General features: G+C 36.6%; 3 protein-coding genes across 3 annotated transcripts; 1 reads left to right on the forward strand and 2 right to left on the reverse strand.

Annotated features, from left to right (window-relative positions):
- Positions 1-2,116: 2,116 nt before the first annotated feature.
- On the forward strand, positions 2,117-11,160 carry LOC111197599 (NLR family CARD domain-containing protein 3). The gene is made up of 9 exons (XM_049469637.1): positions 2,117-2,162; positions 2,274-2,312; positions 2,846-4,640; positions 5,703-5,912; positions 7,838-8,011; positions 8,109-8,279; positions 8,381-8,536; positions 9,646-9,692; positions 10,328-11,160. The coding sequence occupies exons 3-9, from the start codon at positions 2,848-2,850 to the stop codon at positions 10,858-10,860; spliced, it is 3,084 nt and encodes a 1,027-aa protein (XP_049325594.1). The 5' UTR covers positions 2,117-2,162; positions 2,274-2,312; positions 2,846-2,847; the 3' UTR covers positions 10,861-11,160.
- Positions 11,161-12,577: 1,417 nt separating this feature from the next.
- Positions 12,578-16,231, reverse strand: LOC125785668 (caspase b-like). The gene is made up of 3 exons (XM_049469657.1): positions 16,126-16,231; positions 13,391-13,670; positions 12,578-12,741 (listed from the first exon to the last, which is right to left on the reverse strand). Exons 2-3 carry the CDS (start codon positions 13,656-13,658, stop codon positions 12,578-12,580), a joined length of 432 nt encoding a protein of 143 aa, XP_049325614.1. The 5' UTR covers positions 13,659-13,670; positions 16,126-16,231.
- Positions 16,232-18,077: 1,846 nt separating this feature from the next.
- nxnl1 (nucleoredoxin like 1) lies at positions 18,078-22,868 on the reverse strand. Its single transcript, XM_007239010.4, has 3 exons — positions 22,586-22,868; positions 20,595-20,928; positions 18,078-19,124 (listed from the first exon to the last, which is right to left on the reverse strand). Exons 2-3 carry the CDS (start codon positions 20,918-20,920, stop codon positions 18,809-18,811), a joined length of 642 nt encoding a protein of 213 aa, XP_007239072.1. The 5' UTR covers positions 20,921-20,928; positions 22,586-22,868; the 3' UTR covers positions 18,078-18,808.
- Between the last annotated feature and the right edge of the window lie 125 nt (positions 22,869-22,993).

Below are 22,993 nucleotides of genomic sequence, written 5' to 3' on the forward strand. Positions count from 1 at the left end.
TGCCTGACTCACGTGATAAGATAAATGATCAAAAACTGTAGAAACTGTTTTCATTTGTTCACACCAAGATAGGTTGGATTTCCTCTCTCTGTGACTGAAGATGGAGCTTGTGTTTGAACTGTTGGTTGGTTTGCTGATTGTTCTCATCACCTGGCTCTTAACTAAGACCTATAACACTCAGATCAATGCAGGTAAATATCTTTATCAACTATTTTGCTTCAGATTATCCCAATGCATATATGAAAGTGTATATTAATATTTAATATACATTGTTACAGTAATTACAGTTATTATTGCTATCTGTGGAATGTTATTAAGGGCCTGATTAATGCTAAATATGCAGCACAGTATTTAAATTCAATTTTTTGGCAGTTAGCTATCTACAAAAAAGGATTAATTAACAGCATATTTGTTTCAATCATTAGGATATCAAGATGGGCAACAGATTGTATTTATTGTATTTCTAAAAATGTATTGAAATAAGCTAAATTGACCTTTGTCATTGATTAGTTTTATTTAGAACTCTCTATATCCAGTCCACCAATGCAGCCAAGACTCCTCCTTTCCCAGCTACCATCGAAGAGCAGACCCCATTCACCCAGTCTATCACTAGTGCCTGGTGTTCCTCTACTCAGTCCACCACCACAGCTAAGACTCCCTACATCCAGTTCACCTCCACGGCTGAGACTCCCTACATCCAGTCCACCACTATGGCTGGCACTCCCTACATCCAGTCAACTACTACAGCTGATACTCCCTACATCCAGTCAACTACTACAGCTGATACTCCCTACATCCAGTCAACTACTACAGCTGGGACTCCCTACATCCAGTCAACTACTACAGCTGATACTCCCTACACCCAATCAACAACTATGGCTGAGACTCCCTACATCCAGTCAACTACTACAGCTGAGACTCCCTACATCCAGTCCACCTCCTTGGCTGGGACTACCTACATCCAGTCAAATACTATGGCTGATACTCCCTACATCCAGTCAACTACTACAGCTGAGACTCCCTACATCCAGTCAACTACTACGGCTGGGACTCCCTACATCCAGTCAACTACTACAGCTGGGACTCCCTACATCCAGTCAACTACTGCAGCTGGGACTCCCTACATCCAGTCATCTACTACAGCTGGGACTCCCTACATCCAGTCAACTACTACAGCTGGGACTCCCTACATCCAGTCAACTACTACAGCTGGGACTCCCTACATCCAGTTAACTACTACAGCTGATACTCCCTACATCCAGTCTACTGTCATGGCTGAGACTCCCTACATCCAGTCAACTACTACGGCTGGGACTCCCTACATCCAGTCAACTACTACAGCTGGGACTCCCTACATCCAGTCATCTACTACAGCTGGGACTCCCTACATCCAGTCAACTACTACAGCTGAGACTCCCTACATCCAGTCAACTACTACAGCTGATACTCCCTACATCCAGTCAACTACTACAGCTGGGACTCCCTACACCCAATCAACTATTACAGCTGGGACTCCCTACATCCAGTCATCTACTACAGCTGGGACTCCCTACATCCAGTCAACTACTACAGCTGAGACTCCCTACATCCAGTCAACTACTACAGCTGATACTCCCTACATCCAGTCAACTACTACAGCTGGGACTCCCTACATCCAGTCAACTACTACAGCTGGGACTCCCTACATCCAGTTAACTACTACAGCTGATACTCCCTACATCCAGTCTACTGTCATGGCTGAGACTCCCTACATCCAGTCAACTACTACGGCTGGGACTCCCTACATCCAGTCAACTACTACAGCTGGGACTCCCTACATCCAGTCAACTACTACAGCTGATACTCCCTACATCCAGTCAACTACTACAGCTGGGACTCCCTACATCCAGTCAACTACTACAGCTGAGACTCCCTACATCCAGTCAACTACTACAGCTGGGACTCCCTACACCCAATCAACTATTACAGCTGAGACTCCCTACATCCAGTCCACCTCCATGGCTGAGACTCCCTACATCCAGTCCACTACCAGGGCTGAGACTCCTTACATCCAGTCCACCATACAGCCCAGACTGGAGGGAACATTAATGCTCCTGCATTGCACCACAATGTCATAAATGGCCCTGTTAGTATTGAAATTTGCTCTAAACACAAAGATGATTGTAAGTATGACACTATATTGCTTCAAATAAATATTACACACATTTATTTTATAATACAAATATTATTATTACCAGAGGAATAAAAACATGCCATCACTCTCTTTCTTAAAGGTCATTCAGATGGAAGGAAGTATTCTGAGACATCTAATGGTAATGGTTTATCTGTTGCTGTGTTGGTAAATTCAAAGTTCTGTTGTGCAATGTACCAAACTACAGTGTTTAGAAATGTGGACAGTACTTATGTAGGCAACAATTTTGGTGCAACGTTCTTAGAATGAACTTTCATGTAATGTTTATGTAAAAACATATATAAATACTGCAAAATACCTATTAATTCGACTTGAATATTACTAATTTCACTGTCCATTGACCTATTGATCAATAGTGGTTGGATTTTTCTTTTCCGCACAAGCTAATGATTGGTCAAGATAGCGTTAGAGTCTCCTAGTAGAGTTTAATTAGAAACATATTCTTTTTTTTGGGTTACACTTTTTATATTACCACCATCAGACATTCTGTAAATTATCAGCAACGTATCAGATCAGTATTTTCAAGCCGGGTCTTTGCCTCAACAAAGAAGCGAGTTATGTGGAAGGCTGAAATGCTAAAACACATGTTTATTTAATATATTTATTAATTAAATAGTGTTATATAATTAAACCACTCAGTTGTCTCCGTTTCAGATATGGACGTTTTGCAGGAAGCTTGTGCAAAGCTTAAGTCTTCTTTTATAATGAAATTTGGAATGATCGATGGCATAGCAATAGAGGGAACGCAGACGCCTCTAGAGGAGGTCTACACAGAGCTTTACATCACTGAAGGAGAAAGTGATTCAATCAACACTGAACATGAAATATGGCAAATTGAAAGAGCGTCTCGAGCGCACACTTCACTGGATACTTCGATCACCTGTGATAATATCCTGACACCCTCAGAAAAGAGTCTAAAGAAGAAAAGCAGGGTCGTCCTAACCAAAGGTATCGCAGGTATTGGAAAATCTGTTTCGGTCCAGAAGTTCATCCTCAACTGGGCACAGTGCAAAGCCAACCAGGGTGTTGACCTTGTGTTCTACATGCCTTTCAGAGAGCTTAATTTGTATCAAGGTCAGTGGAGTCTTCATAAGCTTCTTTTGAACTTTCATCCTGAGCTAGAGGAAATAAAAGCTCCCCCTAACATGATTTTGAGCAGCAACGTTGTGCTGATATTGGACGGTTTGGATGAGAGCAGATTGCCTTTAGCTTTTGAAAGCAACCAGTTGTTTTCAGATGTGACAAAGGAGATGTCGCTTGATGTTCTGATAACAAACATCTTAAAGGGAAACCTACTGAATTCAGCCCAGATCTGGGTGACTTCAAGACCAGAGGCGTCCCTCAAAATCTCCAGATACACTGATCACGTAACGGAAATCAGAGGCTTCACTGATCAACAGAAGGTGGAGTACTTCAGGAAGCAGATTAAGGATAAAACTCTGGCCAGTGCAATCATCTCACACATTAAAGTCTCAAGGAGCCTTCATATTATGTGTCACATACCGGTGTTCTGCTTAATCCTGGCATCTGTGCTCCAGTCTCTACCAGCTGAAGAGGAAGACACAGTACCGAAAACTTTGACCGAAATGTACATACACTTCTTGATCATTCAGGCACGCCTGGATAGCAACAAACGTGGAGAAACCCTTGAAATGGACCCTGTACTGATTTTAGAATCAAATAAACCCCTAATCCTGAAGCTTGCTGAGCTGGCTTTTGAGGAACTGATGAAAGGCAACTTGATCTTCTCAGAGAAAGAGCTGAGGGACTTCAGTAGTGATCTTAGCAAAGTCTTGATGAGCACCGGATTGTGCACTGCCATTTTCAAAAGAAGACGTGGTATCTACCGAGAGAAGTTCTACAGCTTTATTCACATGAGCTTCCAAGAGTTTCTTGCAGCTCTGCATGTTTTTCTAGCTTGTGTTAAGAAGGACAGGAAGACACTGGAGGTACTTCTTGGAAGTGGCACCCAATGCGAGAACATGTCCTTGCAAGACCTTCTCAAGCAGGCGGTGGATAAAACACTCCTAAACACCCAGGGTTCCCTAGACCTTTTCCTCCGTTTCCTCCTTGGCATTTCTTTGGAAGCCAATCAGGACCTCCTGCAGGCTTTGCTCATGCACAGAGAAGACAGCGCAGAGGTTATTGAGAGCACATGCAAGTACATTAAAGGCATAAAAAGGAAGGACATCTCCCCGGAAAGGTGCATCAATCTTTTCCTTTGCTTGCTTGAGATGAATGACAACACACTGCATTTTGAGATTCAAGAGTACCTGCAGTCAGAAAAGCGCTCCATCAAAGAGCTCTCACCAGCTCAGTGCTCCGCTCTGGCGTACATGCTGCTGATGTCTGAGGAAGTGCTGGACGAGTTTGACCTGAAGAAATACAACACGTCAGTGGAAGGTCGGAGGAGACTGATACCAGCTGTAAAGTGTTGCAGAAACGCATTGTAAGTTGAAATTTAAGGTTCTCAATCACCTGATACTGTATATAGTGCCTCCGTAGTATATGAACCCTTTAAATAATATGTGGAACACATTACAGCCAGACTGCTCAACTGCAGAGTAACACTCAGTAATATCCAGCTCAAAGTCAGTTAAAACCCGCCCTTCAGAAGCCTAAACTAGCCCAATAGCTGTCTCACATGTTTGAAGCAAATGACAAAACAGCTTGGAATGTACAACTTAGTATTTTGTTTCATTTATTATCAGTATATTATTAGTTACAATATTATTAGTAAGTCACTAATAATATTGTGACATTAATATTTTATTAGTTTTATATAATTTTATTGTTTTTACAATTTTATAAAAGATTTATGTTCTAGTCAAGAACATAAAAACATAGGTAATCAAAGGTAAACCAAGGCAACACACACTTTTTATTTTGTTTTTTGGCAGCTGCAGTTTTTTTTTTTTTTAAGTAGCCCAAAGAAACACCCCGCCTCCCCTGAATTTTCACCCACGACTGGATTTTCAAACATGTATACTGAATGTACAAATTACTGAATGTAGTCAATTTTTATGGTACAATTTATCAGACCCTTTTAACCAACTCGTCATTGTTACATTTACAGATTACAGTTTGTCCAGTTTTATTGGACAGTTTAATTATCATGACTGGACAGGACTCAGATGCAAATGAAATACTTTATTCACTATAATAGTAGTGTAAAAACGGAAGTCTAAATGAGTAGGGTCAATACTGGTAAACAGCAGTCAGAGAAAAAAAAAAAACATACTGTACTCAAGAATCTGGCCAGGGTCATAACAAAAGTGCGAACACAGGAAAGGAATAAACGCTTTGTTGTAGGGATAACCATCAATAGTGAACAGGTGAAATCAATATTCCGGTGCTGAACCTCCTTGTAGTGCCGTGGGCAGTGTCATGTGATCATGAACAAGAACATAAGAAGATTGTTTGATCTGTAGGTGTGCATGCTAAGAGATGTGTTATCTATAAATGTATTAATGTTTTAACGTATTTGTGTCTATATATCTACGGACTTAAGGTTAGCAGACTGTGAACTTTCGGAGAAGTCCATTGACAGTGTGGCCTTGGCACTACAGCTAGCCAACTCACACCTGAGAGAGCTGGATTTGAGTTATAATGATGCAAAAGCATCATTCAGGACAAGAAATAAATGTGAAGATTCCAATGTAGGGTTCAGTTTGCTTTCAGATGGTTTGAAGAGTCCAAACTGCAAACTGGAAATTTTGAGGTTAGTAGTTTTTACTAAGATTCACATTAGCAATTAACAATGCACATGTATGTTCATCTTATTATAATGTTAATAATTTGTAAATATCTACACTCTAAAAATTTAAAGGTTAAGAAAACTAAAAATTTTAAGGCAACTTGCTGCACTATATTTTTAAGATTTGAAGAAAACCACAGACAGTTGGGCCAGCTAGAAATCTTTAGCCCAGATAATACATTTTTCAAATGTATTGAAACTTCAGATATTAACTTTTACCAACTTAAATATTTAATTTTTAGCTGGCATGATTCAAGTTCTCTAAAATGTGCATTGTAAGTTTTGCAAAGTATACTAAGCATTATTATGCTATAGTGCAATAAAGTGTTCTTGTAGCCACAATATTATTAATCAGTATATTTTAAGAGTGATAAAATAGAACAACTTTTTTGTACTTATTATACTTTTAATTACAGTATAAAAATAGTACAAAATTTGTACCTAAATTGTGCAACGTGTACTTAACTGTACTAAAATGGATTTATTTTAAATATATTTAAGTAACATTTGAACATTTTATCTCATGTATGTAACCCCATATTTTAAATATGCTTACAGCAGAATTATTATACATTTAATGATTATTACAACTGTATTACTATTATTATACACCAGGTATATTAAACATGTACTAAGAACTGATGTTAAATATATGTGAACTATTAGAGTACAAATATGCGTCTTCTTCCTGTCTTTTGTAAGTAGCACACTTCTAGTATACTTGATTGGGTATAAAAATATATTTTAATATACTGTACTACAAGTTTTAGTGTGTCACAAATTTACTTAAATTTTATTAAATTAGTAGTCATTTAATTTACTTTCTGAAAATGTACATGATACATTGTACATTAAGTGAACTACTGTAAAAGCTGTTTTTAACACACTTTGCTAAAAATACCAAAAGTATATTTGGAAATAAGTATTTAAGAAGTATATTTAGTTACATTAAAATAAGTGTACTTTATAGTAGTCTATTTTTTTTAAATATACTATATTGCACTTTATTGCACAAAATTATGATCAACGTTTACTTTTTTATTCAAACTTTTGATGAAAGTATAATAATAATGTACTTTTAATATTTTGTTAAGTAAGTACATAAATCTGTTTATAGCATATTTAGACATTTCTCAATATGTTTAAAGTACAATTAAGTATATTTTTCACTAGGGGGTTCACATAATCAAAATCATCCAGTGGGGGCAGCATTATAGTTTGTGTTAATTTAATGTAGCTACTGGGAAATGGGAATTTATGACAGTTACATATCTGTCTTATTGTCAGTCATATAAGCTTACAGTTTATGTAAATATGATCAGTTGAACCCAACCAGCATATATTCTATATACACTCAGCAACACTAAACACAGTAACTTGTTCTTACAGTCTACAACACCGAGACCAGGTAATTAATAACTATTATTTAACATAGTACAGTATATAAACTCAAAGATAAGCAGCAGGAGCCTGTGCGAAATGACTACACACTGATTGTGAGTGAAAGGTGGGAGGACACGCCCAATATGCAAATAGTGTGACCAACATCAGGTTAAACCCCTGCAGAATTGCTCAGTAGAACCCATTTAACTAAAGAGTCAAACTAAGCATGTGCAGTTTAATGTAGAGAAGTTGTCCTGGGCTCAACTAGAGTTCAACTACAGTTTGTAAATTTTGGACCACAAACTATTAGGTTAGACCAACTTTTAACAAGAAACTTGATAAAATTATTTGAGGCATATAGTTTAATATATTTTAATAACAAATAATACATTTAATATGTTTTCTTTAGTTGACTTAAAAATCACATTAAGGAGAACAACTGTAAATTTTGTTTGTTACAGTGTATTTATAGACAATAACATTTGATCATGTATTTATTTATTCAGGTTGGTGAGATGTCACCTTAACAAAGAAAGTTGTGAAGCTTTGTCTGAGGCGCTAAGCTTGAAATCCACCTGCCTAAAAGAGATGAACCTTAGTACCAATGACTTGCAGGATTTAGGAGTTGAACAGCTCGCAAAAGGACTGAAGAGTTCACACTGTAAACTGGAAAAACTCATGTGAGAATGCAGTATAGTTTTTACTAATTGAAAAGTTCTGTGTAAAAAAAAAAAATCACGGTTACCGTTGGTGATTAATTCATTTACTTCATTTCAGACTTGTTGGATGCAATCTTACTAAGGTCAGTGCTGAGACACTAGCCCTAGCTCTCAGCTCAGACTCAACTCTGAGGGAACTGAATCTGAGTGACAATGACCTGCAAGATTCAGGAGTGAAGCTACTTTCAGTAGGATTGAGAAATCAACACTGTAAACTGGAAATACTGAAGTAAATATGTATTAACATTACTTTTGGAGACTTTTGGAGGTTTAGTCTTTGAGTAATTTTATGCACGTATAATTTCCAAACATGAATCTTTCTTTTTGCAGGTTGTCTGGTTGCATGATCACAGAGGAAGGATGTTATTCTCTTGCTTCAGCTGTGAATTCAAGCCAATCCCACCTGAAAGATCTGGATCTAAGCTATAATCATCCAGGAGAATCAGGGTGGATGAAGCTTTTGAGCTGTAAACTAAAGATACTGAAGTGGGTACTCTGGAATTATTACTAAACTGAGGAATCATTTAGATGTGAAGTTTTCCTGAGCACTGCAGAGTATTTTGTTGTATATATGGCTGTATATGGTAGAACAAAATCCTGCATACATATTATAAGAGTAGTATAACAGTTTTTTAATATATATTTTTTGCAGTAACTAGCCAACTTTATCTGAAATAAGAAATTAGCCCTATATGCCATAAATTTATTTTTTAGGAGGAACAATTTTTGGAAGCTTAGAATGGATCCACAGGAAGCCCTATGTATACAGCAAACTTAAATTTTGATTTTGACTTTTGATAACAAGCTAATTAATTGAATCAGGTGTTTTAGATCAAGAAAGCATCTAAAACAATTAATTAATACAATTAAAATATAACCAACGTGGTCCAACTGCACAAGGCAACAAATATAAAAACACTTTTACAAGTCTAAACAAGAATGTAAGAATATAAACAGACAATATATTTATTTTCCATATTTTTAGGTAAGTAAATAATTCTAATAGTAATAACCAAAAATGAGGTCAACACTTGGAGAATGTTAAATGTGGCTTGAAAAATAAATTAATAAATGCAATTTTTGATCATAGCACATTCATTTTCACACTTAGTGAGCTTATTGTCATTGTCAACATTTGCAGACTACCCAAGCCATCTCAAGTTGAAGTGATAGGAAAACGTTAAAATTGCATTTTAATTATAATGAAAAAAAATCCACTACAGAATAAACAATCACACTTCTATGGTATTGTACTTTTTGTATTGTTGACAGCAGTCACACTGCTGGGTTTTAATAGGAATGTTTAAATATTAGTTACAACCACTTATAATTTGCATATACACATAATATTCTAATTTTCTGTGACACTGATTTTTTTTATTGGATATAAGCCATAATCATAAACAATAAAATAAGTAAAACACTTTTCACAATTTAAACTGAATTACTAAAATACTGTAACTTTTTTTAATGGACCTGTATGTATGTATGTATATATATATATATATATATATATATATATATATATATATATATATATATATATATATACAGTATATATAGATATCATTGTGCATTTCATGTTTATTATGTAGCACAGACCATGGAGGACAGAAACGAATCAAACCAGGCCTTTCAAAATGTAAGTTTCAACAAAATGCCAATCCTGCAGTTCTTTTCAAGTTGTATAGTTGTAATGTCCCAAATATTAGGGCTGCACAATATATCATTTAAGCGTCGTCATTGCGATGTGCGCATGCGCATAAGTCACAACATCGCAGGACATGTGATGTCACTTAAGGCAATTAAATCAAACATGCACAGTGCAATGCCTCCATCCACATGCTTGGGCACGTGCTTGTAAACGAGAGCACGTGTGGAAAGCTGTGCACCTCAGTCCAGCACAGTTTTGCAGTGCAGATATTTCCAGTTACAGCTGAAGTTACACTTTTAATCCCAGAAAAACAAACACTATTTTTTTACCTTTTAAAAGCCATTTAAATGCCTGATTAAAGGGCCGATTACTGTTGTTTTGCTTGTTCTCCTCGGGTTTGAGAGCTCTGCGCTGACTCAGCTCTTAAACGGTCCGGACGCAAGACAGTGTGCAGGTGGGGACGGGGCTGATGATGTCATGGGCCCTGCATTCTTTAATATCGCAATATATATTGCAGAAAAAAGAACATTTGAAACATTTTTCCCAATATCGTGCAGCCCTAATTGAGATTTTCAACTAGAACAGGATGCATATCCCACATCTTAATGACTTCTTATCTGCAGATGCCTGTGATCTCACACTGGATCCAAACACCTCAAACACCAATCTCTTATTATCTGAAGACAAAAGGAGGGTCGTACTGCAAAGGCAGAAAGTTGAGTATCCCGTGCACCGTGAGAGATTTGAGTTCTGTAAGCAAGTCCTGTGTAAGGAGCCACTGTCTGGACGCCACTACTGGGAGGTGAAGTGGCAGAAGAAAATGATCGCCGGGGTGACCTACAAAGAGATCAACAGGAAAGGACAAGGCGATGACTGCAGTCTGGGGTTTAACGACAAATCCTGGAGCCTGGAATGTGACAACTTCTGCCAAAGTGTCTGCCACAAAAGTAAGAGCACAGTACAGCAGGGCACCACCTCCTCACGAGTGGGAGTGTATCTGGACTGGCCAGCCGGCACTCTGTCCTTCTACAGCATCTCTAAACATCACAAACTGACCCACATACATACGTTCCAGTCCACATTCACCGAGCCGCTCTATGCAGGCTTTAAACTCGGAGTGCCTCAGTCATCAGTTATATTGTGCAACATGGAATGACCTCTACTTTACCTGTATCTGTAAGAATGCAGCATGTACCCCAGCCACCAGCAGATGGCCTGGACACAGTGTAAGAACTGGTGGATCTGGACCAAATAACTCCAAGTTCCAGCATCCTCAGCAGTAATCAGCACTGAACACTGAATGCATCAGCTATGAGACAGTATAAAATCCTCATTCAAATCTCAGTTGTCGCACCTTTGTAGAAGGGTAACCGGTAACAATGGGTAAACAAGAAATGACAAAAGACAAAAACAAGATCTCAAAAAAAGAAAAAAGAAGACCTCAAAAGAAAGCCAAATGAAGGCATTCTAATGTGAATTATTGATTGTACTGATTTAAATTAATAAAAAAACTGTTGTCTTTTCTAATCTTAGAACTAAATCTAAAATGAAAGCTGTTTTAAAAGATGCAATTTTAAAACAATACTGTGGAAAATATGCTAAAAATATATGTTTTTGTTATATGTGATATACTGACCGTTTGATTCTGGCACTTTGGCAGATGATTCATTATAGCTTTAACTTTATTGTTCACTCATATATAAAAGGCATTTATAAATTCATTAAAATGGATATAAATATGTATTTCTTACTGAAATTGTTCGAGATATTTGATATGTATTTCACATATAAACAAACGCATGCCCACATATAGCCCACAGTAATAACACTTCCACTGTCAGTCAGAGGGAGGCACTTAGCATGTTTTGTACCAGTTTCCACTGCCATTTCCCTCTTCTTCAACTGAAGAAAAAAACAAAAGCCTTATGTTAGCCAAGCCAAAAAGCATTAAGTTCTCTATTGGAATAAATAAGTATTCCAAAAATGCAGGCCCTTCCATACTGTCCCAACTTTTTCCTGATTTGGGGTTGTTGTTGCATTAAAACAATACTAAAATTATCAGCTGATTTGCTCTGTGTTGTAAATGAGACTCTGACGCTACCTCTTTTGGGATCTTTGTTTTATTATAAATGTGGATTGTGCCAATGAAGAATTAGAATTACAATAAAAAAAAATAGATGCTTAAATTTCCTATGATATCAAGTCCATATTTGAATGCCCATCATTTAATTATGTTGCGTGTAACAGCTGTGTAATGCCATAGTTGTAGAAACAAGGCTACAATGACTGTTATCTTTTTAAAAAGAATATGTGGTCACTAAAAACAAAGTCACAGTTATAGAGGTAAGAGGTAAACAGCACACTGAGCCCATAATTCCATATTGGACTACATACAACTTGGTCGATAGATAGATGGATAGGTGGGTAGATAGTTGGGTAGGTACAGTAGGTGGGTAGATAGTTGGGTAGGTGGGTTGGTAGAGAGTTAGCTGGATATATGGGTTGGTGGGTATATAGTTGAGTGAGTAGGTAGGTAAGTAGGTAGGTAGATAGGTGGGTAGGTACAGTAAGTGGGTAGATAGTTGGGTAGGTGAGTTGGTAGAGCATTAGGTTGGTAGGTAGGTAGATAGGTGGGTGGGTAGATAGTTGGGTAGTTAGGTAGGTGGATAGATAGTTGGGTAGGTAGGTAGGTAGGTAGGTAGGTAGGTAGGTAGGTAGGTAGGTAGGTAGGTAGGTAGGTAGATAGATAGATAGATAGATAGATAGATAGATAGATAGATAGATAGATAGATAGAAAGAAAGAAAGAAAGAAAGAAAGAAAGAAAGAAAGAACAGTCCTGAGAAATATCCCACACATCTAATCGATATCTCCATCAGTTAAAGTTAAAAGTCACTGGGGCATTATACTGGCCACCGGACATCACAGGGGCGTGAACCTTGCTGCTCTCTGAAGCTGTGATGGTCTGCTGGACCCCAGGACCTGCAGGAGCTCCGGGACCCGGAGGCACGGTGCTGCCTTCAGCTGCCTGCCGTTGCACTAAACAAACAAGAGCAAAAAACAACAATAAAATTAGGACGTTGGTAGATATAATAATCTATATAATATTACAAAATTTCAGGACATTTGTTTGATAACACAATGGATTTTGCTTAAAAAAAATTGTTTCTTTGATTTTACCAAATGTAAAACCTCTGGAATATAATCAAGAGGAAGATGGATGATCACAAGCCATCAAACCACCAAACTGAACTGCTTGAATTTTTACACCAGGAGTAAAGCAGCATAAAGTTATCCAAAAGCAGTGTGTAAGACTGGTCGAGGAGAACATGATGCCAAGATGCATAAAAAAACTGTGATTAAAAACCAACCAGGGTTATTCCACCAAATATTGATTATTTCGGAACTCTTAAAACTTTATGAATATGAACTTGTTTTCTTTGCATTATTTGAGGTCTGAAAGCTCTGCATCTATTTTTTGTTATTTCAGTCATTTCTCATTTTCTGCAAATAAATGACTAAAATATTTTTATTTGGAATTTGGGAGAAATGTTGTCTGTAGTTTATAGAATAAAACAACAATGTTCATTTTACTCAAACATAAACCTATAAATGGCAAAATCATAGAAACTGATTCAGAATCTGAGATGATCTCTTCATTTTTTTCAGAGCTGTAATTATTTTGTACCTTCTGAAAGCTTGTTCTTCAGCTGCTCGGCAAGATTATTCTGTTCCATATTTTTAAGGATCTTCTCAGCGACCTCTCCAGCATCTTGTTTGTACTGGTCAATCATTAGGTCCACAGTGTCCTCAACGCTCGTGTTCTCCAGCTTACTTCTCGCTATGGATGTGATATCGTTTAGTTTGCCGTCCGTCATGTACCACTTAAACCTTTTAAAATCCTTTCCTGTCAGCTCATCCAGGATATCTTTCAGCACTTTGCAGATGGTGGTCATTCTGCTGATTTACTGTGAAGAAAAACCAAGACAAATTAATATGGCTCCAATTTCCATTCGAAATTTGTAGTAATTTTAATAATTATTATTAAGATTATTATTAATCTTTAATTAATGAGTAATGTAATAAAGAAAATATGTTTATTAAAACACTGTCTTTGCATCTGTAAATATTTAGTTTAGCCAAATAACGATGTTATTAGTAATCTTACGCAAGGAACAAAAAATATTTTATTATATTTATGGAACAATAAAAATTGATCAATTAAAGCCTCGGCTAATATTAGTAATATTGGCACATTATGTTCAAATACGCAAATCTCTCATTTTGAAACACTGATTCAGTGAAAACACAGAATAAGTCTTGAATGTAAACATTAAAGCAGAACTTTAAACGATATTTGTGTTTCTGACGACCAAGTTTAGTATTAATTTAGTATTAATCCGTCTTTATTTTTTCATAATCTGGTTCCAGGCCAAATATCTTAATTATATAATTTAAATGCATTAAAACAATGTCAAAATTCATTTATTAGGTCATTTATTAGGTTATTGATTTATTTATTAGAAAAAACACTGTCTTTGTAGCTGTAAAGGTTTAGTTTAGCCAAATAACGATGTTATTAGTAATCCTACTGAAGGAAAAATATTATTTTTTATATTTATGGAACAATATAGCTTTTTCACAATGGTTGTTCTCCATAGAGCAAACTATGTACTATAAAAAATAAACGTTGATTCAACTATACTTGAGCTTGATCTGTATTACCTTTATTTTAGATGCTTAAATGTAAAAGATTTATATTGTATATTGAAGTGGAGTAAAAAAAAGGAAGTAGAACTTAGTGGAAATGTAGTGAAGTTAGTGTAAAAAAAAAGGTCACCAGAGTTTTAAATACCTAAAATAAGGAAGTGCTGATACACAGAACTCCTACAGAAAATAGTAACACAGTTTACATTAAGCTTTTTTTCCTCCTAATAAAATGTAATGTAGTAAAATTGCAACCAATTACCACATCTATATTGTTACGTGTCTGCATGTTCGTCTCTCTCTTTCTCTCTCGCACGCTTGCTCGCTCTCTCTCTCTCCCTCTCTCCCTGTCTCTCTCTCTATAGGTTGCACATCCTGTCAATCATCATTGAGCATGCTGCCGGCTAACCAATTGAGTGGAGACTGAGGCGGGGCTTCCAGTATAAAAGCTGCGTGAAGGAGCTGCGCGGCAGCCTGCCGGCTCACATACTGACCACTCGTTTGCACGCTCCGTTTTTATTGTGGTTGCACTCTGTTTTATTGCTTTTGTCAGAAACTAGTCGAGATCTTGCTTCTCTGTGTTACTGAAGTAGTGCTTTATTCAAAAGCTCTGTTTTGGTTCAGTCCTGAATTTTATATCTTTCTCCCCCTCAGATTGAGAACAGGTTAGACTGTGCGCGCACCTACATTCCACCACGTAGGTAATTCATTGTATAAACACATTAGATTAAAAGGGCGGGTACCAACATATGTATTTTTTGTTTTATTAGACTAGTGTAACTAGACAGGTTTTGTTTGTTTATTCCTTTTCTTTTGGGTAGTTAGGCTAGTCTCTTAAAATAGCTTAGTGTGATTTTTGTTTTGTTCTGTTCTTTTCTTTGGTACCGTTCATCTTCTCTTTCTGAGGTGAGGTTAATCCAAATCATGTCTGTCTCTGATGTTTCCCCTGTTTGTTGAAAAGCCTAAATAAATCTAATTACTTGTTCTGCTTTAAGCTGCCTGCTCTCCAGTCAATTCACTCCTTAGAAACCAGTTTCAAGTTCCACCTTAAGCGATCCATATCTTAATAATGTTACTGGTTCCGCTCTACACCCCTAGACCATGGCCTATTAAGTAGTGGGAACGTAACATATATATAAAAGCTGAGATGCAATCATCTTCAGCAAATGCACATTTTAGTCACTGATGTATTTTATATTGTTTTGTTGTTAACAGTGTTAAAGCCAAAAGCTTAATAATAAATACTTCAAATTTACTAAAAAATTAAACATAAAAATACACGTTAAGCATTTTTCTTTCTTTAAAGAAAACAAAACAAAAAAAGTTAACCAAGCTTGAAATACAAAAAGTAAGAAAGTAAGGTGTACGAAGATACATGAAAAAATACGTAAGTAGAGAACAAATTACATTATCTTTGTTATTGTTTAACGCTGGTAATAAAGTGATAGTGTATCTGAATTTGGTATAAATGAATCTGCAGAGATTTTTAAGAGTGTAAACGTGTGAAATAACGTGTAAAATATAAAACCCGACAAATATATTAAACCCCGACGGTGCGGAAAACTGCGCTAATATTAACGTAAACAAAATATTACATTAAACTACACTTTAATTTGACGGAAGTTTGACGAAACATCTGGAACCGCATCACACGACCACCTACCCCTAATAATTCGGTTTAAAAACACCTTAAAAATCTAGTTTAATCCGGCTTACCTCGGAAACAATCCTGTTCTGCTGAGTTTAAAACGTACGTGTTGTTTTCTTAACTTTCTTCTGTTTTTACTTTCGTTTTCTCGAGCGCACCACTTCCTTTACATTGCGAAATTTTAACATCTGCCCATAGGGTGTGTTTATGGTCTTATAGTTTAGAGCTGTTTTCAATTAAAGACTTTATTTAATCGATTATTTAAAGCGTTGTCTATTAATAGTAATATTGTCGCATTATGTTCAATTAGTTAAATATATTATTTTGAGAGATTGATTCAGTGATTAATACGGAATAAGTCTTAAATGTAAACATTAAAGCGGAACTTTAAACGATTGTTTGTGTTTTTGACGTCCCCTGGAGGTCAAGTTTAGTATTGTACCCGTCTTTTTTTATATCAGAATAATATCAGAATTATGTCATTTAAATGCATAAAAACAACGTCAGAATTTTTTTGATTTATTAGAGCACACCAGTTTGTTTTACATGGATTCAACGTTATCCTTTCATAAGTATTGTTTGCATTACTCTTCACTTAATTAAAAAAAACTCTGGAAAAACAATAAGAGAGCGATTAAAAATGATGAGTTTCTTTGATTTTACCAAATCGAAATCCTCTGGAATATAATCAAGAGGAAGATGGATGATCACAAACCATCAAACCACCAAACTGAACTGCTTGAATTTTTGCACCAGGAGTAAAGCAGCATAAAGTTATCCAAAAGCAGTGTGTAAGACTGGTGGAGGAGAACATGATGCCAAGATGCATGAAAAAAAACTGTGATTAAAAACCAACCAGGGTTATTCCACCAAATATTGATTTCTGAACTCTTGAAAACTTTATAAATATGAACTTGTTTTCTTTGCATTTTTTGAGGTCTGAAATATCTGCATCTTTTGTTATTTCTCATTTTCTGTAAATAAATGCTCTAAATGAGAATACTTTTATTTGAAATTTGGGAGAAATGTTGTATTTTATAGAATAAAACAACAATGTTCATTTTACTCAAATATAAACCTATAAATAGCAAAATCAGAGAAACAAATTTAGAAACTGCAGTGCTGTTGAAGAGTTGTATATGTTTAACACTTCTAATGAATGCATAATTATTCAGCTAAAACTTTAAGTTAAACCCATTGCTGACACATATGTGCAAATGCAACACACATGAGCAGTGTGTCTAGCAGTAGTGTGTAGTCTGTAGTAGAGAGATACTTCCAATAGAATTAGGCACCATCCCTCAATAAATCTTCATTTGTCACTGAATGCAATCAAATTCTCACAGAAATGGTGCTCCATCATCTAGGACAAGTCGTCTCTGGACAGTAGAGACAGTTACTCCAACAAAAGCTAGACAAACTCTTTTAATACTCTTTTATTTTCTGTACAAACAATAAACAGAAGCAATGAACAGGTACCCATAGAGTGTATTCGTAGTAGAAAGATCTTCAGGTCTTTGCTAAATTTTCTTTTTAACTGACCATCATTTCATCACTTCATTATTCAGTATATACAGCTCTGGAAACAATTAAGAGTTTCTGTGATTTTGCTATTTATAGGTTTATATTTGAGTAAAATGAACATTGTTGTTTAATTCTATAAACTACAGACAACATTTCTCCCAAATTACAAGTAAAAATATTCTCATTTAGAGCATTTATTTACAGAAAATGAAAAATGACTGAAATAACAAAAAAGAAGCAGAGCTTTCAGACCTCAAATAATGCAAAGAAAACAAGTTCATATTCATAAAGTTTTAAGAGTTCAGAAATAATCAATATTTGGTGGAATAATCCTGGTTTTTAATCAGTTTTTTTTTCATGCATCTTGGCATCATGTTCTCCTCCACCAGTCTTACACACTGCTTTTGGATAACTTTATGCTGCTTTACTCCTGGTGCAGAAATACAAGCAGTTCAGTTTGGTGGTTTGATGGTTTGTGATCATCCATCTTCCTCTTGATTATATTCCTCTATATAGTGCTCTCTTATTTTTTTCCAGAGCTGTACACTGATCAGCCATAACATTAAGACCAAACCGTGAGGGCTAGGAAATCTACGATTATGGGCACCCAAGGCACGTTGATTGATGCCCTACGGAGGCTTGTGGTGTCCATACCTCAACGGTTCAAGGCTATGTGGTGGCACAATATGAGGGAGGTGGTCTTAATGTTATGGCTGATTATGTTTTCCCATAGTGCTACATTTCCCTCTAGCCTCATGCACTGACATGCAAAAATCATGGGACAGCAGTGGGTCAATTCATTAAGAAGTCTTGCTTGAAAGGACGGGAGGCTTGGGAAAGCCACACCTGTATAGGTAAGTTGTGAGGTGTTTTCTTGTGAGTGAGGTTAACCTATCCTGAAGGTCAATGCTGAGCTCTATAGCTTCCATGGGACATGGCAAAAGTCTTTGGACACAACAGTTCCTAGTTCCTGACCCATGACGTGAAGCATGTCAGTATTTTAGCTTAGTGTGTATTAGTAGAAACCAAAAACTCATAACATCTGACCGCTAATGCTAATGTGAAACACAAGCATTTCTTCTGGCAGGACTTCAATCAAAAAACAATCAACAACAGGTCTACTCCAAGACTGGCAGCCAATCCCAAACGAAGCAACGGCTGTTTGACAAGCTTTGAGTGTTTTCAGTTTTGAGGAATTTGTGGTTTTCTTGATTTCCGAAATCAGTCTCAACCCCAAGGTCCACCTCCTCCGTCGTTATCGTCGTCGTCTCCATCGTCATCCTTCCTCTTCTTCTTTTTGTCTTCCACTTTGTACTTGATGCGGCGGATGGGGTCCGTGAGGCTACGCATTTTGCTGTCGTCAAACTCCTCGTTCATCATAAAGTTCCTGTCGATAAGCTCCGCCCCTTCCTGCCAGTTGCGGTAGCAGTCCGGGCCAAGCGAGCAGATTTCCGACACGGCGTTCGGAGACAGGACCGTGCAGTCTGGCCGCAGGACCACAACCGTGGGCAGGTCTTCTACCTCGAACATCACCCCCAGCTCCCTGCAAATGAGACCAGAGACCAATACACTTATTAACATACGCAAACTCAATCCAACATGGAGAATCATTGAGTATGTCAACAATTGACAATCTCAACCACTGACTATTTCAAACATTGATCATCTCATCAACCATTGACCATCTCAACCATTAATCATCTCAAACACTGACCATTTCTACCATTGACTATCTCAAACACTGGCCATCTAAACCATTGACCATCTCAACCAATGACCATGTCAGCCATAGAGCATCTCAACCATTGAACATCTCAAACACTGACCATCTCAACTATTGGGATTTAGCAAAGAAGATGGTTAACAAGTTTAGATCTTGACTGAAAAAGTCAAATGTTAGACCATCTTGAGGACCAGTTTTTCAAGGACCAATTTTTGGACCAATGAAAAAAGTCGCAAATTGTGGACAAGTTTCTTGGACCAATTCTTCAAAAATGTACTTATTTTTTGGATCAAAGAAAACGTCCCAGCTTTTAACCATTTCTTTGGATCAATTAAAAATACAAACCAATTTGTATAATCCATTCAAACCAGTTAAAAGATTGGACCACTTATTAAAATGTAACTTAAATACTGATTATGAAAATTAGAACTGCATGTCTCACATTTCCCCATCCTCTGTTTTAAGTATTTTGGGCACAATTCACTGTAGCTGGATTAAGAAAAACAGTTGGTACATCTCATTACGTACACTTTACCCTGGAGATTTACCACCCTGCTGAGTTTAGCTCTAACACCCAAACCAGATAATCAAGACTTTCAGAAGAATCAGAGCCAAAACAAGAGGATTAAGAGAGGATATAAACCCTGTACAAGAGTCTAAAGATCTATAGGCCTGAAATTTTGATTTCTCACTGATATAAAAATCTAAACCATGATCCAGGAACAAAATAAAGCCAGTAAAAGTATTATTTCCATGTTTTTCAATTTTCCCAAATGTAGTTAGCTGAGAAAAAGCATGGACAAAATCTAAAAAATGCAACATACAAACATGCAAAAAATCTCATATCTGTAAAAAAAAAAAAAGTCGCTTCTATAGGAGAACAACAAACAAACTTCCAAACTTTCATTGCAATCTTAAAATAAGGTCTTATTTTAAGTGAGTTGGTCTATTTTTAAGGACCTATGAAAACATTTGACAATTTGTTTGAATCGGTAAATAAACCAAAACGAAAAAGAAAAGATGAATTAAGAAAAACTAAATTCTTAACTTATTCTTTGAACAAATTAAATTTAAAACTTAAAAATCAGACCAATCCTTAGAACCAATTGCAAAAAAAAAGAGATAAAAGCTTAAACCAACATAGTTTAAAGAAAGTGACAGATTGACAGATGTAACTTGATCAACACGTTATAGATGTTCAACTACATTTGTAAAATTATTTCTTTCCCCACAGAATTGTTCTTTTAAACCCCTGAACCCCTCTACGCCCTACATGCACTGAGCGCGTACTTCCGGTAGGGGTCCTCGTAGGGCAGGTACAGGCAGCGCTTGGGCAGCTCCTTCAGGAACTTCTCCTGCTGATCCTCTGAAGAGTCCAGAGAGATGAAGATCAGGACCAGCTGGGCCGAGCGCTCCACGTAGAACTCATCCGTCAGCTTCTTGAAGAAGTCTTTGAGGGTGGGGGCGAAGTCCTGACACCGCTCGCAGTCTCCTGAAGCGAAGAACAGCATCAGGATCCGGTTCTGGAGCCGCAGGATGATCTCGCGCTCCGTATCCAGCTCATCCCTGTCCTTATTGTTCTTCACCAGAACCTTCTCCAGGAACAGGTCCACCATCCCAGCTTCTGCATAGAGAACATCCATAAACAGATCACTATTACAGTACACTACTGCACCACGTGTCCACTATGAATTATTTAGTATCCACTGTAAACTATTCAGTAACCATTATAACCATAACCATGTCCACTACAAATAATTCACCATCCACTATGAATTATTTACCACCCACTACAAATGATTCAGTACCCACTGTATGAAATATTTAATATACGCTGTAAACTATTCAGTAACCATTATAAATCATTAGGTATCCACTACCAATTATTCAGTCTCAACTATAGATTATTCAGTCTTCACTGAGTTATTCCGTGTACATTATAAATGATTTGGTATCCACTTTAAAGTACAATGATTTATTAAGTAACCATGAATTACTCAGTATTTATTAAAACCGATTTGAAATCTACTTAAGGTTATGTAGTATCTACAATTAATTGAATTATTCACTGTTCAACATAAATTATTTATTGAAGCTACTATTTATTATTTTGTGTCTACTATGATCTTTTTAGTATCTACTATTAATTACACAGAAAACATTCAGTATCCACTATGATTTGTTTTCAGAACATACTGTAAATTATATATATATATGCTAGCATTTATTCAATCACTGCTATGAAGTGTTCAGTAAATACTATTACTATGAATAAATACTATCCACTATGAACAATTCATTTTATAGTATAAATTATTCTGCATTTATATTAATATATTAATATATATACATTATTTAGTTTCTACAATGAATTATTCAATAACTTTTTGTTCAGTACTAGTTATTGAGAATTTACTCAACTATTTAGTACCTACTCTTAATTATTCACTTTTTTACTGTTGAGTATTCATTATCTATTGTAGGTTAATCTGGAGGCTACAGGTAAAGCTAAATTATCAGTAACTACTATTAACTATGCAGTCTCTACTAGGGATGAGTCAGTATCTATATACAGCTCTGGAAAAAAATGAAGAGATCACTTTAGTTTCTGAATCAGTTTCTCTGATTTTACTATTTATAGGTTTATATTTGAGTAAAATGAACATCGTTGTTTTATTCTATAAACTACAGACAACATTTCTTCCAAATTACAAATAAAAATATTCTCATTTAGAGCATTTATTTACAGAAAATGAGAAATGTCTGAAATAACAAAAAGATGCAGAACTTTCAGACCTCAAATAATGCAAAGAAAACAAGTTCATATTCATAAAGTTTAAGAGTTCAGAAATAATCAATATTTGGTGGAATAACCCTGGTTTTGTATCACAGTTTTTTTTAATGCGTCTTGGCATCATGTTCTCCTCCACCAGTCTTACACACTGCTTTTGGATAGTTTTATGCCTTTACTTCTGGTGCAAAAATCCTTGGTTTGATGGCTTGTGATCATTCATCTTCCTCTTGATTATATTCCAGAGGAAAAATATTAAATTTTTAAATGGTCTCTTATTTTTTTTCCAGAGCTGTATAAGGTAAAAACACAAGCCCCTAAATTTTGAAGAGAACAGAATCCCATAAACACAGCGCTGTGTTGTTGACAGTCCCTCCTGCTAAAGAAGCTCTTAGCATTAATCTAATTCACAGCGAGGCCTTAACTCAGGCAGAGCGACAGGAACAGCGAAAAGCGACAGTGTTCATGGTCTTATTGCCCTCTAACTTACCTGTTGGGTCGAGGCTCGGACGTTCACAGGTGTACCTGAGGTTCAGGACGAGCCCCGTCTACAGGTGCAGAGACGGAGGATGGCGTCAGGGGTTTCCTGGCCTGGTGGTTCTCAGGTGGAGGTGCTGGAGGTGCTGTGGTGTCCTGACTCTCTGACTACTCGTGTCGTTGGGGATTAAGTGGGTAAATCCGAGCAGCAGACAGGGTTGAGTGTGATTGAGTGTGTAGGTGTGTATGAGAGCCAGGAGAGAGGGTCAGCACCTCTACGCTCTTGGACTCGACTCTCTGGCCACTGAGGTGTTCAACTAATCCTACAACCTGCTGGTGGGGGGTCTGGAACAGTGCGAAACATGGATAAGGGATAAACAATGGCTTCAGAATGTCAAACTGTTCTTGTCTGGTGTTTGAA

This window comes from Astyanax mexicanus, chromosome 21 (genome assembly GCF_023375975.1).
Source record: "Astyanax mexicanus isolate ESR-SI-001 chromosome 21, AstMex3_surface, whole genome shotgun sequence".
NCBI lineage: Eukaryota > Metazoa > Chordata > Actinopteri > Characiformes > Acestrorhamphidae > Astyanax > Astyanax mexicanus.